This window comes from Xenopus laevis, chromosome 6S (assembly GCF_017654675.1).
Source record: "Xenopus laevis strain J_2021 chromosome 6S, Xenopus_laevis_v10.1, whole genome shotgun sequence".
Classification (NCBI taxonomy): domain Eukaryota; kingdom Metazoa; phylum Chordata; class Amphibia; order Anura; family Pipidae; genus Xenopus; species Xenopus laevis.
In genome coordinates this window covers 42,997,247-43,014,638 of record NC_054382.1, presented here as the reverse complement: position 1 = coordinate 43,014,638, position 17,392 = coordinate 42,997,247, and the positions used below count along the sequence as shown (strand labels likewise).

General features: G+C 39.6%; 1 protein-coding gene across 3 annotated transcripts in view; it reads left to right on the top strand.

The window, feature by feature from the left end:
- Positions 1-5,922: 5,922 nt before the first annotated feature.
- Positions 5,923-17,392, top strand: part of trim71.S (tripartite motif containing 71, E3 ubiquitin protein ligase S homeolog) — a 38,914-nt gene continuing 27,444 nt past the window's right edge. The window contains exon 1 of one of the 3 annotated variants that reach the window (XM_018269304.2): positions 5,923-7,650. In XM_018269304.2, the coding sequence (XP_018124793.1) occupies positions 6,904-7,650 (747 nt within the window). In that variant the 5' untranslated portion in view covers positions 5,923-6,903. The remainder of the gene's footprint in view (positions 7,651-17,392) is intronic. The other 2 variants (XM_018269303.2, XM_018269305.2) reach the window with 2 other exon arrangements.

Genomic DNA, 17,392 nt, shown 5'->3' with positions numbered 1-17,392 from the left:
CTGAATACTGAATCCAAATTTGCATATGCAAATTAGGGGTGGGAAGGGGAAACATTTTTTACTTCCTTGTTTTATGACAAAAAGTCACGAGATTTCCTTCCCGTCCCTAATTTGCATATGCAAATTAGGATCTGGATTCGGTTCGGCCGGGCAGAAGGATTCGACCGAATCCGAATCCTGCTGAAAGAGGCCGAATCCTGGCAGAATACCGAACCGAAATCCTGGATTCGGTGCATCCTTAGTCTATCCCCATGCACTGGCTACACAATGAGATGGTTAAGAGAACTGGGGGAATGTGGGGAGAGCAGTGACATCTAGGAAGTGCTGAATGGAAAGTGAAAGTAATTGATTGCCCCACTTCTATGCCTATGGCATAGAGGAGGGGCAGGCAATATTTGATTGACAGCTGAGATTTTTAAATGAATCTACAACAGCTATGAACACTTTAAAGGGATACTGTCATGAAAACATTTTTTTTGCAAAATGAATCAGTTAATAGTGCTGCTCCAGCAGAATTCTGCACTGAAATCCATTTCTCAAAAGAGCAAACAGATTTTTTTATATTCAATTTTGAAATCTGACATGGGGCTAGACATTTTGTCAATTTCCCAGCTGCCCCATGTCATGTGACTTGTGCCTGCACTTCAGGAGAGAAATGCTTTCTGGCAGGCTGTTGTTTTTCCTTCTCAATGTAACTGAATGTGTCTCAGTGAGACATGGGTTTTTACTATTGAGTGTTGTTCTTAGATCTACCAGGCAGCTGTTATCTTGTGTTAGGGAGCTGCTATCTGGTTACCTTCCCATTGTTCTTTTATTTGGCTGCTGGGGGGGGAAGGGAGGGGGTGATAATCACTCCAACTTGCAGTACAGCAGTAAAGAGTGATTGAAGTTTCTCAGAACACAAGTCACATGACATGGGGCAGCTGGGAAATTGACAAAATGTCTAGCCCCATGTCAGATTTCAAAATTGAATATAAAAAAATCTGTTTGCTCTTTTGAGAAATGGATTTCAGTGCAGAATTCTGCTGGAGCAGCACCATTAACTGATTCATTTTTGAATGTCCCATGACAGTATCCCTTTAATAAAAAAAAAAGAATTTGGATTTCATGTTTAATTTGCAAATACTTTTATTTTACAGCTTTTTATGTCTGGGTGACAGGTCCACTTTAACCATGAAGTATATATTTTTTACTTTTAATATTGTGTGTAGGCAGCCATCTTAGTCATTTTGCCTGATCCTGTGCTTCTAGAAAGAGCCAGCACTTCATGATGTTTCTCCAATTCAATGTAACTGGAGGAGTTGCAGTGGGACTTGGATTTTTTACTATTGAGTTCTTATATCTACCAGGGAGCTCTTATCTGGTTACCTTCCCATTGTTCTATTGTTAGACAGCTGGGGGGAAAGGGAGGGATTTGATCAACTTGCAATGCAGCAGTAAAGAGTGACTGAAGTTTATCAGAGCACAAGTCACATGAATGAGGGCACCTGTGAAAGTAACAACCAGTCTAGCCCCATGTCAGATTTCAAAATTAAATATAGAAAAAATCTGTTTGCTCTTTTGAAAAAACTGATTTCAGTGCAGAATTCTGCTGGAGCAGCACTATAAACCAATAAACACATTTCCCTTGACAGAATTCCTTTAAATCTGTGGTCCAGAATGACACACGCTAGGCTAGGCTTCTTTTTCATTCCATAGAAACCTGGATATAAGAGCTTGTGTTTTGAGTATTCTGAATAATTTAATTATTAGGTAGTTTCCATTCAAGGCTGCAGTATTTCTTATGATTATTATGAACCTTCAGCTAACCTTAGCTATTGTCAGGCATGTTCTATGTGTTCAGAGCCTAAGAGAACTAACAACATAATTTATTATTAGTGTACTACTTTTCACTTAACAAGTCCAATAAGTGCTGTTTTATTGTTGTTTCATTTCTAATGTGCAGTCCTTTTGAAGAATGCTACCTGTATGCTCTGATATAAATAGGATAAATATCTCTGCAGAAAAAAAGCTTAATATATTGCCAGTGGGCCAATGGTCAATTATAGTAGAAAACAAAGATTCTGTGTAAAAGTTATAATTCTATAAACTGATTCTAATTCAGTAATTTTTCTATCAAGTCAGTACTTTGTACAGCTCCAATCACAAAGCATACTGTGCCATGCTATAAAACATGCAATTAACTAACATTTCCCCAAAGAGAAATTAAAATCTATAATAACATCCAAGGACAAGGATCTCTGGACAAGATGATGTGATGTGGGAACAAATTGACACTGTACATGCAAATGTAAAACATATTCCAATTTAGACAACTGCAGAGGAAGCATAATTTCTTGTTGTGTGTTTTTATTAGGGGGCTCTCTGGAGTATTGGTGGTGTTGCTGAGAATGTTTCGGCAGCAACATTTACCAGTCACAGGCCTTGTTTGTGTGCATGTAGAAGAAAATTCCCCTGGTATCTATGATTATTCAAGCTGAAAGTATACGTTTGCCTTGTTAATTTCCCTTAGTCTATTGTACAGGGAACACCAGTCAGTGGCCCAAGAATACAATGTGATAGCTAGAACTGGGATTTGACTCTCCCATGCTTTTCTCTTTCCAGAGAATCTGTGTACTACTACCCACAATGCAAAGCAGAGGGAGATAATGTTCCCAAACGCATTTCTGCACAATGGAACAAGGTGAGGGAGGGGTTGCATTACACTGTGAGCCTAAGGTGGTGGTTACATTGTTGAAAGTATATGATCATCATACACTTTCAATTTGGTATCAGGTATGTCTGAGTAAATAAAAAATCAAAAGGACAGTACATTCTCCCTTTAATGAAGAGGGAAAGGCCACTACTGTGCTTGAATAGATGAATGATTTTGTTGCCAGCGCAAAGCTACCTCTTGTTCAGGAATCAAAACACAGACAAATAATTTTTCACTGAAACCTTGCTAGTTTATGGGATTAATCACTGCAAAATGCTCAATGCTGTATTTTGGCTGATGAAGATGTGTGCCCTATGCAGAGTACAAAAATTCCAGTGCTCTGCAATGTAAAGGTATTTTCAGGTATTTTCTTTCCCACTAGAAAGACAATTTTGCATGTCATTCCCCTTACATTTTGGTTTTACTACCTGTTGCTGCCCCTGGCATTTCTTTTGATTCAATCACTAGTGATAGCTTCCTGGAAACTACAGGCAAGATTTTCAGTTGCAAAACTCATTTTTGAATCTTATTGATGTAAGTTATAGAAATATCCAGGGAGCACTTGCACCCCTGGGATTTCAGCTCAGGCTGTGCCATAGGCATGAAGTAAGCAAGAACTTTACTACAACGTGCGTGTTTTGCCTTAGGTTTGTCTAAGTTGACGCCTACAAGCTGGTCACGTCCCCCCCCCCCACATTACTCATGAATAATAAATAAATAAATGCAGCAGTGCTGTATTCATATGGCATATTCTTCATAGGCAGTCTGACTGCTGGATGCCAGGAGAACTCTACCTACCTGAAAGCATAATGCAAAGTATCCATTTTAATTGGAAAAAAATATTGGTTGGGAGCTATTTTTCAGGGTTTGAATTAGACCTAGGGATTTTGATCCCAGTAAAAGCAAATGTTTATCCTACAGCATATAATTATATTCTTGACAGTTTTGTGATTTCTACTTGCACATATTAGTGAAGACTTATTTCTGTTTCAGCACAATGCTCCCTTGCACCCATATTGTTTAACCAAGGGAGCCATACATCCCACAAAAGATCCGTTAGTAGCAAATGGAGTACCAAGTGCATATGAATCTCTTTAGTTTGGGAATTAGATAATGGACAGGCAGGTGTCTGGGCACTTTTGACCATATAGTGTATTTACATCTCAAAAGACCAGGGCATAGATCTGCAAATTTGGCTATGCATTACAATTAGACCATTTTAAATTACTTTAAGCAGTGTAGCCATCAGTGTAAAAAAAAAGTACAGCACTGTTCAGTATTATATAGCTCCACAGCAAACTTTATGTTCAGCTAGTCTTTTCAGGCACATTTCTTAGAATATATATAAAATATGTTACTCAAAAAAGACTGACAGAACCTATTAAAAAATACAGCTAGAATTTTTGCATAACCTAGGGCTGCCAGATCATGTGTGTAAAACAAGATCAATATAAAATCCAAATGCTGAGTAAGTTTTACACAGAGAAGATGGAAACTGCATAGATTTCAGCGTAGTCCTGCATTGTATATTGTTGCTATTTAAAAGGCAACGTTATTAGGGTCAGACTGGGGGGCCCGCGGATATGGGACGACGGGGCCCACCAAGTTTGTTTCCCAGTGTCACGATGGCCCAATCCGACCCTGAACGTTATTATATAACAAGTATAGGATCTATTACCTAGGGATTTGTAGTATTCCGAGGGGATATCAGAGGGCCCTTCTGAAATTTGGATCTCCAACCCTAAGTCTTCTATAAAAAAATGTAAACATTAAATAAATCCAATAGAATTGTTTTGCTCCCAATATGGATTCATACAGCTTAATTACCATCAAGCACAAGGTACTTTTTCATTATTACAGCAAAAAAGGAAATAATTTTTACAATTTCCTTAAGACTAACTTTGTGAGAGATGATCTCTCATAATGTGGAGCATTGTGGATAATACGTCTATGGATATTTATAAAGCAGAAATACATTTATGCTGTGATTTACACAGATTGTCCATTATTCACATCAGTCCTCGTCCCTACAGAATAGTCATAGATGTCAAATTAGCTTTAAGGTGGTTTTATGATACATACTGTAAACATAAAATTCAGAATTTATATTTAGTGGTATCAATTTACCGGATACAGGATTTTCATGTATGTGCGCATGCTGCTATCCGGATCCATTTTCCCTACTCCACTTAATTTATTTTTATAATCCTCTAATTTGGAAAATTAGTTTAAATGCCGATTTCATAACTGGTCAAAATTGCCTAAATGTTTTTTTATGTTCTTGTCTTCTAATAGCATGCACTTTGGATGATAGTCACATTGATACATGTACACGTGTACAAATCACGTGAACCTGATCCAGTCCATGAAAGACTGGACATCTCACTGCATTTTCTTTGTCTTGGGCGTTATGCATTTCAACTCAGCATGTTTTAGTATTATAGGTTATTTACATTAATAATTGCCTATACAGGCTATGCCCAAAAGCATAGATGGCCCACACTTAAAGCACCATATTCGCCCTTTAGTACATTTGCCCCATTGTCTTTTACTGAGCCTGCTCATGGAACCATAATGCCTGCTATTAGCCTAATATAGTGGATATGAAAGAGTTACTTTGCACCCATGGGTAAGTAGTGTGCACAAGCCTCCCCGCCTAGCTCATAACACACACTTAGTTCAAATGAAGGGGTTGAGAGTCGGCAGCTTATTGGCCTGTGTACGGGGCCCTCCGACGGGCTTCCCCGATCGATATCTGGCCGCAAGTCAGCCAGATGTTGATTGGACGGGACTAAAAATTTCGTTGGATCGCGGCCGCATCTGTTTGTTGATGCGGTCCCACGATCCAACTGCCCGTTACCCATCGTTAGGATCTGATCGTTGGGCCCTACGGCTCCTAGGGCCCAACGATCGGATCAACCCAATATTGCCCACCTCAAGGTGGGCATATCGGGGAGAGATCCGCTCGTATGGCAACATCACCAAAAGAGCGTATCTCTCCATGTATTGTCACCTTTAGTGCTGTTCAACAGAGACTCTCTGCTAATGTATAGGATAAAAACCTTACTTGCTAAAAGTAAAAAAGGGCTGTTGCTCCCATGAATCACTGTGCAAACAAACCCATAAAAGGCTCCAAATGCAAATAAAGTTGAAAGATTTAGTGCTGTAAGTTTCCCTTTAAGGGTTAATAGCAGCATTCCACTGTGCAGCAGCAGGAGAGATCCTCAGGCATGTTCTTCACTGAGCGTCCATCACGCACTTTCCATGAAGTAGTGTCATGTGGTGTGTATTGTACATGGCACATTACTGCTGCTGTTTAGCGTTTCCTGTTTTTCTGTTGGCACCCCTCCCTCTCCTGCACTATCCCACCCCTAAGGGCTCTGGCGGAAGTGAGGGCGCTGCTGCTCTGTACACTAGAGAGCTAGGGAAGGAGGCGAACAGTGATCACACGAGTGCAGAGGCAGGTTTACTATAGGGCGAAACCACCCCGCCCGCTCGCAAGAGCCACGAGCAGCAGCAGCAGCAGCTTGAGGAGGTGCATTCTACTGACAGTATGTGAAGGAGCGTGTGCTCAGGGCTGGGAAGAGCAACAAGAGAGCGCACTGAGGAGCATGGGGGGCTGCTGTCTGCACTCACGGCTCCCCTGGGGATCAGCTTGCACTAGCTACTACCTCATGTGAAAAGACGCACCCCCCCACTGGGCTTTGAACTCCTCGTGCATGTGAGAGCACCAGCAGCCTCCCATGGACTGGAGTGTGAGGGGCACAGTGAGCTGTGATGCGGGGGTGTGACAGGGGAGCCTGGCTGCAAGTGAAGCAGTGAAGTGCAGGGAGGCAGCTCTGACTCTCACACCGAGTAGGAGACTGGCATGCAGGGCAGCTCAGCACATTTACACACAGCCGGGCCACTTTACCAGCACTGCCCCAGCCTGTCCCCTGTGCCTGTCACCCTAAGCCGTGCAGCCCCAGGCGCAGCTCCGAGGCACGGTGACACCAACTAGCCATTGGTCGGGCCACTTCAAGCAGCAGCCACACAGGAGCAAGTGGACAGAGAGAAGGGGGTGTGTACCCATGCATTGCTGCTGCCACACTGAGCCTGGAGTGTTCATGTACCGCAAGCGGCTGCCACAGAGGAAGGCGATGTCAACGGGCTCCCCATTGGTTCCACATTAGCTCGGCCAGTTGTCCTGTCACTGCCTCTCTATGTAAATGGCTTCATTCCCGGAGTCCGATTTCCAGCTGTGCCCCCTGTGTAAGGAGATGTGCATGTCCTCTGCCCCCATCTCCTCCTCCAGCTCTTCCTCATCCTCCTCCCAGGTGTCCAACAGCAGCAGTAGTGCTGGCAGCGCAGGAGGAGGTAGCGGCACCGGCTTGGCCTCGGCTCCCCTCCGCAGGCTGCACGTTCTCCCGTGTCTACACGCCTTCTGTCGCCAGTGTCTGGAGGGGCGCCGGACCCCCGGGGATTCTCTCCAGCTGCGCTGCCCGATCTGCGACCACAAGGTGCTCATCTCCGAGGCCGGAATGGATGCGCTGCCCTCTTCTACCTTCCTGCACCTCAGCAACCTGCTGGACTCGGTGGTGGGCACAGCCGATGAGCAGCAACAGAGTAACGGCGGTCGGGCCAATTTGAACCGACATCGCTCAGCTTCGTGTTCTTCCTCCGGCCTCCTCCGCAGAGCACCCCCCTGCAAGTCCGAGCCGCGGTGTTCCTCTTGTGACGAGGGCAATGGGGCCAGCTCGCACTGTTTGGACTGCCAGGAGAACTTGTGCGACAACTGCCTGCGGGCACACCAGCGAGTCCGACTTACCAAGGACCACTTCATAGAGCGCTTCCCTGCCTCCCCCTGCAGCTCCGCGACTTCCAGTGTCGCCACTACCTTGTCCTCTTCCAGCTCGGCCTTCTCCCTCTTGCCTGTCTACCCCGAGAGACTCTACTGCCAGCAGCACGATGAGGAGGTGAGTGTCGAACAGATGGTGTCCTACTAAGCTTAACCCAAATAGAGAAGAATGCCAATACCTGTGGTTGCAGCAAACGGGGTGATCCCAAATTTATTCAATGGTGATATACAACACTTTTCAAATGATCAAACGTTTCGGGACCACATGGCCCTTCCTCAGTGATGTCCTACTAAGCTTCCCAGCATCCCCTGTCAGATTTACAGCTTCTTTAGCAGAGTCACAGCTCCCTTCCTTTTCAGCCAGCTGAGGAGGATGGGAGTTGTTGTCTTTTAGTAAGCATCTTTGACAGCCCTGAAGTAGACTTGGCACCTCTGATCCAAGCTTCAAAGCTCTTTTTTTTAGATGGGGAAAAAACACCTCATGCATTTCAAGTGAAGATTTTAAAGTACTGTATATTTTAAAACCAACAATAAAGTTTTTCCTAAGGAAAGAAAATTCAGTTCTTAGCAACTTTCCTGTATAGATTCATTAACAATTTCTGCTGTCAATGCAACTTGCAATCCCTATTTGTTTATCCCTTTCTGCACTGGGGGTTCTGCCTCATGAAAAAATGTAGTGGGCTAGCCTTGCAGATCTGTTAACGGAGTGGCTCTTTACAGGTCTGTTAACGGAGTGGCTTATGCTACATTGTTTGAGGCACAAAAAAAAAACACCAGGGCAGAGAACAGAAAGGGACTGACTGATGCTGCTTGCAATAGCAGTTATTGTTACATAAATTACAAATTGTTTATGAATGTGTTTAAAATCAAACAAATTTGGTTTCTGGTTTTATATTTCCTTTAAAAGATTGTAGGTAATAAATAAGGCACAGTAATGTAGCCATTGTTTTATCATTTCTTTGCTGACATTTATTGGAATTGCTTTGATTGCACTGCATTAAGCACTGATTTAATTAGTATTGCCTATTTGTAAGGAGGCTTTTACAATTTGTTACATCTAGTTACCCTTAGATAGCAGTAGCTAATTGTTGTAATACTGGTAAGCTCTCTTTTATTTGGCAGCCGATTGCTGCTATTTTGTAATTATTTATGTAGATTGGTTCTGAAGTTCTTTTATGAGAAATGAAAAATCTGGTGTTGTTATTTAATCAGCTGAATAAGTTGGGGAAAATGCATGCTTCTTTGGTCTCTAACTGCTATTATACGAAACGGCATCATATTCCCACAGTGCCAAATCCATTTAGTAGCGCAACCTGATATGAATGGCTGGCCTTTGCCATTCCTGCTTCATTTAACCCTACCCAACCATTGCTTTACTTTATTGTAAATAGATCTGGGATTTATGTTGGTAGATAAACAGATGTGTGGTTTTCCCTCTGCCATCTAAGGATCTCGCTACTCAAAAAGTATGTTGGCCTTTAAATGTTATTTGCTACCTGTTTAATGAAGCAAATATATATTTCTGCATGATTACCTGGGGTTTTTTTATTTCTATAATGGATCTCAATTATTCAGTAGCAACAACATCCATCTTGTGCCTCTCTCTTCTGGTTGAACCTCCTAGCTGAAACCTGTAGTTTAGAAAAAGCTCAAGAGCTATAGGCTGGATATCCCTGCTCTGTTATCCTTCTGATATTTTATATTTTGAGTTCAGAAGACAAACACAGTAACATACTTTATTCTTGTTTCATTAAAATGGGTGGGGGAAAATATCATGCAAAGATTGTACCGTAGTGTTGGTATTGGCTGGTAATAGTTATTTCTTCACTCTTTGTTTTATGCTGCCTTAGAAGCAGTTATGGTTCTTTTTTCTTTTTTTCCTATAGAGATCCAACAAATTTCATAGCACTTTACAATGGCATACATTGTTGCATGAACAAACACACCCCCTCTTCTTAATCATGGTTAATGAATCCTTTTACATGGTGCAAAGAATGTCAGCGCTAGGCTGAACAGGGAGGTTCACAAGCATATTGAATTGCACACACAGCTAACAATCTAATTAGTGAGTAAAAGAGACCCGGCATATACACTCAGGGTCACAATCAATTGTCACCAGCAACAACCGGTAAATGCTTCATATTTATAACAACATAAATGTGGCATTCATATAACGACAAGTGACCATCACATTAATCCCAGTTCCATTTTTGTAGCTTTACCTCCCTCATTTTATGCACCGGGAAACAACAGTTGAAAGAAGCATTAACAATTAACCAGTTATGTTTCTCACTAATGAAATAAGTTTAGCAGAAACTGAAACAACATACTGCTGAAACAGTCTCACGTGTTTAGTTATCTCTAAAAGATCCCTCCCTTAAAATTAGCTTTCCTGTGGCTCAGCCCACTCCTAAAGCAAATATACTGTATCTGTGCTTGAGTTATTGGTTGTAGGAGCGATGCACAATTTAACATAACGAGGAGTCTCTGAATTTTGCTTTACAACTGCTTGCCGATGTTTTAAATCTTTATATGGATAGACTCATTTCTTTCTTGCAGTTTGCTGAATATGTCTGCATTGTTACATCCTTTTTATGTTTGTTTCTTTGTGATTTTTTTCTTTGTGTCGTCGTCTTTTGCTTTTGCATTGTGTTTAACAGTGGTTTACTGCTCATTTCGTTTGGTCTAGAAGAAATAGCACATTTTCACAGCATTTATACCAGTTATTCAACTCCACAATTTTGGGGATTCTCCAGGAATGCACTAAATAGTAGTAATTTCTCTTTATAGTTCCTTAAGTTGTATCTGCAAAAAAAAAAAAAATGTTTGGGGGAAGCCTTAGTTTGGGAAGTGCTTCCTTTTTTTTATGCAGGATCATGTTATACAAGGCTTCAGATGGTGAAACTATAATGTGCATGTAATACCGTGCTGTAGATAGTTGTTAAGGATGTGGATTAAATGTCTGGATCTTTTTGATGGATAAATGCTTGTTCATTTTTTAACCTGTTTAATTAAATTGCAATATCTACATCATTCTGTTTTCTATAAGTGTACAGATGGACACACCGAATTTGAGCTCCCATTTTTCATCATTTGTAATGGTTTGCTGGATAATGGCATAGGAAATCAATTTAAAGAAAATTTAAAGCTGAAAGGGCTTACTGTGTTAAGACCAATTACAGATTTGTATGAAAAGAGTTGAAATAACGTTACAAAACAAAAGATAAATTAACATTTACTTGCCTATTTTTCACAGAGTGGGGAACTATTTTCTATGCCAATGTCACTGATTCAGAACGAATAAAACAACATGCAGTAGGCGCTTATGATTTTCAACAAGTTGTATGTTATTAAAAATGTGGGCGATGTAGAAAAATATGTGTTTTTTAAGAGGAAATCTTTACATTAGTTTTTCTATGCAAATGCTGTATTTTTGCTCATAATGGTAGAAGTACTAAATCTTAACTTCTGTACGTGTCGCCCTAGAAATATATGTAACTAGTACAGTAGGCATAAATAACTTAAGGGAAAAACGTTTTTTTTCAGCCAGAAGAAAGCTGCACACTTATATGTATATGTGTGGCACAATAAAGCCTTTAAGGATACCCTGATATACAGTACTGAGCTATGATCTCTCATTAATAACAGCATCTATTAATTGTGTGGCTGTTTTTGATAAATTTTTAGCTTGGGTGATTGGGTAATTTTCTGCACATCAGTAACCATTGAATAAGTTTGTTTTAGGTATCCTTAGTTATAAGGAAAAGGGATGGGCTGAGAGGCACAACTTCAAGTTTTCTGTCTTTTATTTCCCTGAATACACACAAGGAGAATTTTCCTCTCTGACACACTTTATTTCTAAAGAGTGTTTGTATTGAGTAAGAAATGTGGGAACCCGGATATGCAATTGTTTTAAAAGCATTTTGATAATTAGCTGCCAATGTGTTTAAATTGCTATTAGAAGGATCCTGTGCCCTTCTACAAATCAGAATTAGGTTGCATTCATTTTCGGTTAAACACTGAAGTATTTATAATTTGTCATGTGCAAATTATTTGTTCTAAAATCTGAATTTCCCCTACAATAAATGTTCTCTAGGCAATTATGATGCCCCACCTCTAGTTGTCATCAGTAGATGATTTCAACACAATTGCCAAAATTCCAGTTGTATCCATATAGAAATACTGAGAAGTAATGTCCTTTGTACATAATAAGTTGCACCCTTAAAACTGTCTAATTGAAAATCGAGGATTAACTTTAATTTAGAAAGAGGGTTCCATTTCGTTGCTAATCAAATTATGTTTTTGGAGATGATACACCCAGTAATTGTTTGTTAATTGCAGTATCAGGCTTGATTCTTTTTTTCGCAATTAGTTTATACTGTTTTTTCTCACTGTGTTGTTTTTTTCTGCTCCAGTGTGTATTGGTACCTTACATTTGATTAATTGGGCTCTGTTTCCCACTTACCAAGTCATGTGTTATTGCTTGTCTTTTGTGCTATATTTATATGTGGCACTAATATAGCAGTGTTATGTTAGAATATGTTCCTGTTAAGATATTTTCAAAGCACAAATATATTGATTTCTGATAAATTTGTGTACACTATACACACAACATAACATTCAGCTGTAAGCCACTTGAGCAGCAAAGAGGTTGGGAGTTGCAATCACACAGGAAGAGGACTGCAAAGTTCAGGAATGAAGTTACCAAAACTGAAACTGCCGTAAAAAAATGTTTTTAAATACCTTGTTTCTACTATTTCCCAATATTTCTTAAAGTGACCTCTCATTTTTTCACATGATGTAGGGAAAATGTTTTTGAAAGCTACATTACCAAATACATTCATAATTATCATTTGTTTTAAAGTTATTTGTAAATGTGATAGTAGATATAAACAGTATCTGTTTATCATACTCTCTTGTCAGGTTCTGACTCTTGAAATATTGTAGCAGTAATTAATTCAACCAAAACTTGTCTTGGCACTAGGAGCAATATACAAGGGGTTGGTGAGCAACGTTACGGTCATGGCACACGCTCAGATTCGGGGAGATTAGTTGCCCGGCGACAAATTTCCTGTTCTTCAGGCGGCTTTTCTCTGAGCGCTTTGTTTTCCAAAACTGCCCGAAGTTGCCTCACGAGGAAACTTCGGGTGACTTCGGAAAACGAAGGGCTCCCAACGGGAGGCAGTTTGGGGAGATAAGTCGCACCGAAAAAGAGGAGATTTGTTGCCGGGCGACTAATCTCCTTGAATCTGAGCATGTGCCCTGACCCGTAAGGTGGCCATAGACGCAAAGATCCGCTTGTTTGGCGACATCGCCAAACGAGCAGATCTTTCCCCAATATGCCATTAATGGCTATATCGGGGGTAATTTGAACGTTCGGCCATACGATCCGATTACGATGCACAATGGGCTCCGGCGGGATCGGTTGAGTCAAAATCAAACCTGTCCGATCGACCAAACGACCGATCTCCGCCAGACGAAAAATGCCGGCACACTCCACAAATGTCGGCACACTCCACACACGATCCGAAAATCGTACGAATCCTCAAATCGTACAATAGGATCTTTGCGTCTGTGGCCACCTTAACTCACGAGACACTGGGCTGAACGATCACTATATTTACTGGAGAGACCAGGAAAGAGATAAGGATGATAATGGCAATATGTAGACAAGACAAGGTAGAATCTGCAGACAATCAGTATTGCTGGGTGCACTAGAAACGAGTACAATTGTAAGATTGCTTACATTAGCTAAGCACAATGAAAACTTCTCTTTAAATACACCCCTCGTTGCAAAGTAAACAATGTAGCTTGCATATTAAAATTAATTACTAACTATTCAGTATTTGGTACTTTGCTTCTAGCATTAATGGGTAGATCTGGCTCTCTATTAGTTTCAGATGTTAACATGTAAAACACCAGCACCAGTGCATTGTATGTGTACATTTTTATTAAATAGTATAACTTTATAATCATGTTTCGTATTTATAAAACGTATAATCACATTATGAACATGATAATGACACAGGGGGCTCTTTGAAGTGCTTTAAGCACCATGTTTTAAAGCAGCCCAAAACTTCCAACATTGAATTTGTAATTATCTCAATGTACTTTAGTACTGCACTCTGTATAGACATGCTTTTGCAATGGGACATTTTTTACTGCTGCCCTATTCTACCAGAGAGGAAGAGATGATGGAAGACACTGTAGTTAGACTTTAAAAGACAGCAAAAGTGAAATCACTGGAAGAGTGTAGTTTGGTGGGCCACAACCCAGTGAACCAAGTTAAATTAGCCCAGTGTGAGGCTTTTTATAAAAAATGCACCCAGGGGAGTATAGTAGCATTATAGTAGCATTATATTAGGGATTTCACTTCTGTCCAGGCTAAGCCCACTCAAGAATTTCCTGGGAGATGAAGGCATAGCATTTCCAAACCAATTATCCTGGGGTATGGGTGCATTTTTTTGTTTTTTTAATAGATGCACATTGGTTTGTGGTAGAAGGCTTGACGTGCCCAACACCTTTTGTTGTCTTTAAAATGCAAAAAAAAAAACTTCACCGTCAGACCTATTTGTGTAAAGGTAACTATCTTTTGCATTTTAATTGCTGCAAAGCCCGTCCTGTATGGTGATTATAGCAATTCACAAGGTAAAGTTTGCATCTTAATATCCTTTCACTTCATATATAATCAAAACTATTTGAGCTGTTTGTTGGTAGACAGCAATATTTATTTAAATTCACCTAAAATGGTGATCCAAAGATATAGAGTTTTTTAAGGCAAACATCTCTCTAAAGTTTGGTAATGTTGCCAAACATGTTACATCTGGGGTTTTGCCTGCCATGATTCTTTTGGAGAATCATGAGCCAGAATGCCTTTCTACACTTACCATTGTTTCTCACTGAAAGAAATGTAAAACTATATGTGTATAGCTGAAGCTGGCAGTGACAGACTGCATTCAATTGTGAACGTTGTTACTAAGGTTGAGTGGTGCTAGCCTGTCACAGATGGAGTCTGATATAGGCAGAAAGTTTCCCATTCTTTTTAATCTTTTAGACTGTAAGCTCTTTTGGGCAGTGTCATCTTTACATCTGGTATGGGTTTGTTTTTGTCTGTATGTACACATCCATTCATTGTAAAATACTGCAGAATATGTTTACATATTAAATACATTTGTGGTGATCATAATAATAATAATAATATAAAGAAATTTCAGATGGGAAAGAATGTATTGACCACCGCAATTCATCCTACAAAAAACAAGTGGACAGGTATGCCAAGGGCCTTATAATACACCGTGGGTCAGTAATCATCTTCCTCAATTCTCTATATGAAGATGCAAAGACACCAACATGTCCTGTGGGAAGCCTTTGAGCAAGCCTTCAACGTTTCCTGAGGGGTTTAATTTTCTTGTGTTGCAAGATCTATTTGAAGGACCTAAATAGCTTGGAATAGCCCTTCATTGTTGTGATAGTAGGCACCAGAGTGTCTGTTTTCCAAACATTCCCTAAGTACCCTCTCTGCATTTAGAATAATGAGCTCAAATGCCATTGTCTTGCAGTCAATAAATTCCTCACAGGAATTTATTTCTTTGGGATGATTGAACCAAATTTCAAAGATGAGAAGGCTAACCTTAAGATTCTTTTGCACAGATCCAACTTGCAGTTGATATTTTCTTTTTGTTAGCTCTTTCGCAAACTATATTTGAATGTACCTTTTAATGAGCAAAACGTCAATGGTGAAAATATTGAAATTATGTATGACAAATGCAATCTTTCATGTCTTGAAGCATTTAAATTTTGATTTTGTGCAATAATTATAGAACATTTAAATTCCAGGCCAGGGGCAGTAAACATCTCTGGTTTATTTGTGTTACATTGAATACAGCAGACTGCCATGTTGTAAGCAATAGATGCCACATATCTTTTACAAGAATCTATTGATGATGTTGGTATTTTATTTTACAGATCTTAAGTGCATTCTTTACATCACTGCCTGAAAAACCTGAAAAAACAAATTGCTACTGTATGTCTTGTAATTGTAATAAACAAAGATTGGTTACATGTTATGCAGATGAACCAACTGCACTCTTTACTTCATAGTGGTTTTAATACAGAAAAAGGTGCAGGTATAGAAAACAACATTTTGCATTGAGCCTTCCTGAGATTAAGGGCGAGGTCACACGGGAGCGGCTTTATGTGTCGTTTTTAAAAACGTGCACATGATAATGTGCATTTTTTAGCCTGTAGTTTTCTTTTTCCCAAAATGCATTTCTGGGTTTTGTCATTCCCCACAAGAATTTTATTATACGTTTGTGGGAAAAAAAGCCAAGTGGAAAAGAAATTTACATGCAAAATGTAGCTGGACTGATGATCAATGCGCATGCGTAATTACGTCACCAGCAGACAACTCCGCAAATACTTATACGTGCAATCCATCTTGCGAGAGTTTGGTCACAATATTAAAAATATGAGGTGTATTTCAGCATACTTTATTTCCAAACTTGCAGATCCCATAGAGTTCAATAAATACTGGCGTCTTGTGGTGGATGGTGGCTCGCAAACACTCAGTGGGAATTGCTATAGTGCATATTCCATTATTTTCAGTAGGGTTTTATTTCACGAGTATTTACACTTGATCTCACGTTTTTAAAAACACAGTGCAAAACTCCCCATGTGACCTTGCCCTTAAATGTTGGCTTGTCCACATGTGTTGACTCGACAGCCAAATAAATACTGCACCAACATTTTTTCATTATTAATTAAATTAGTTGGCACCATGCTACAGGATTTAAGATGACCATGTATGAATTGAGGGGATTAGCTATGTATCCGCGTTTTGATATTTTGTGGTTCATCAGCCAGATTGCTCAGTTTGGGGGCCTACTTGCAGATTAATGGTCGTACAGTAACATGAAGTCATGTTATGTTATCTTTAGTTTCCTTTGTGGGCCTTATACATATACCACATATGCCAGCAATATAGTATTAATTAGTTTAAATAAATTGTACACAGCTGTTATGTTTTGGTGAATCTCAGCATGTAACGTGTTTGTTTTACAACAATAGCACATTATTGTCTTACAGGTGGTGGATGATTACACAGTTTGAAGCATACATTAAGTTAAAAAAAAAGATATATGAATCCCACCCCCAAAAGGAATCCAAAAACAAATGTCATTAATCTCAAAATAATGTATTTAAAAAAAAAAAAAAAAAACCTATTAGTTAACTGAATGAAAATGACATTACGTGGAAGCTCATCATTACCATAGTTTTGCCTTGCATGCATGTTAATAAACCACTATGTAGGGACTACAAAATCCTGCAGTTGAAAAGAAACAAAGGATTACACTGAGGGTTACAAGAGTATTTTGAGTTCTGCTATGGGGGATGAGTAGTGACAAAGTCATTTTAGTGTGTTTAAATGTTTAACATAAACAGCTAGTTTACGCTGATTTAATTTAATTAACAGTCATTGCTTCAGTCTGCATGGGTGGGAAGCTGTGTCTGCCTGATTGCTTTGAAATGTACAGGAGAATCCAATTAAACTCTTATCTTTACAGAGCATTGCCTGTTTGTTAAGTTAATTGGATGTAGGGGCTTGCCTTTGGGTTTATGCTATGCAGGTTTTCTCATGACTTGCCATTTTGCATGGTTAAATTTATCTCTATTGAGTGTTGGAGCCAGTTGTAAGAAATGGTATAATCAGAAATGTGTTTTGTTAAAAGTGCTTAGTGTAAGCTTTTTTTCTAATTATAATAAACATAGGCTTTATTAAAATTCATAAAGACACTATGAGCATATAAAGACAGAATACTGTAGGCTGAGTGCTTTTATGCAGGCTTTGGAATTCTGAAATT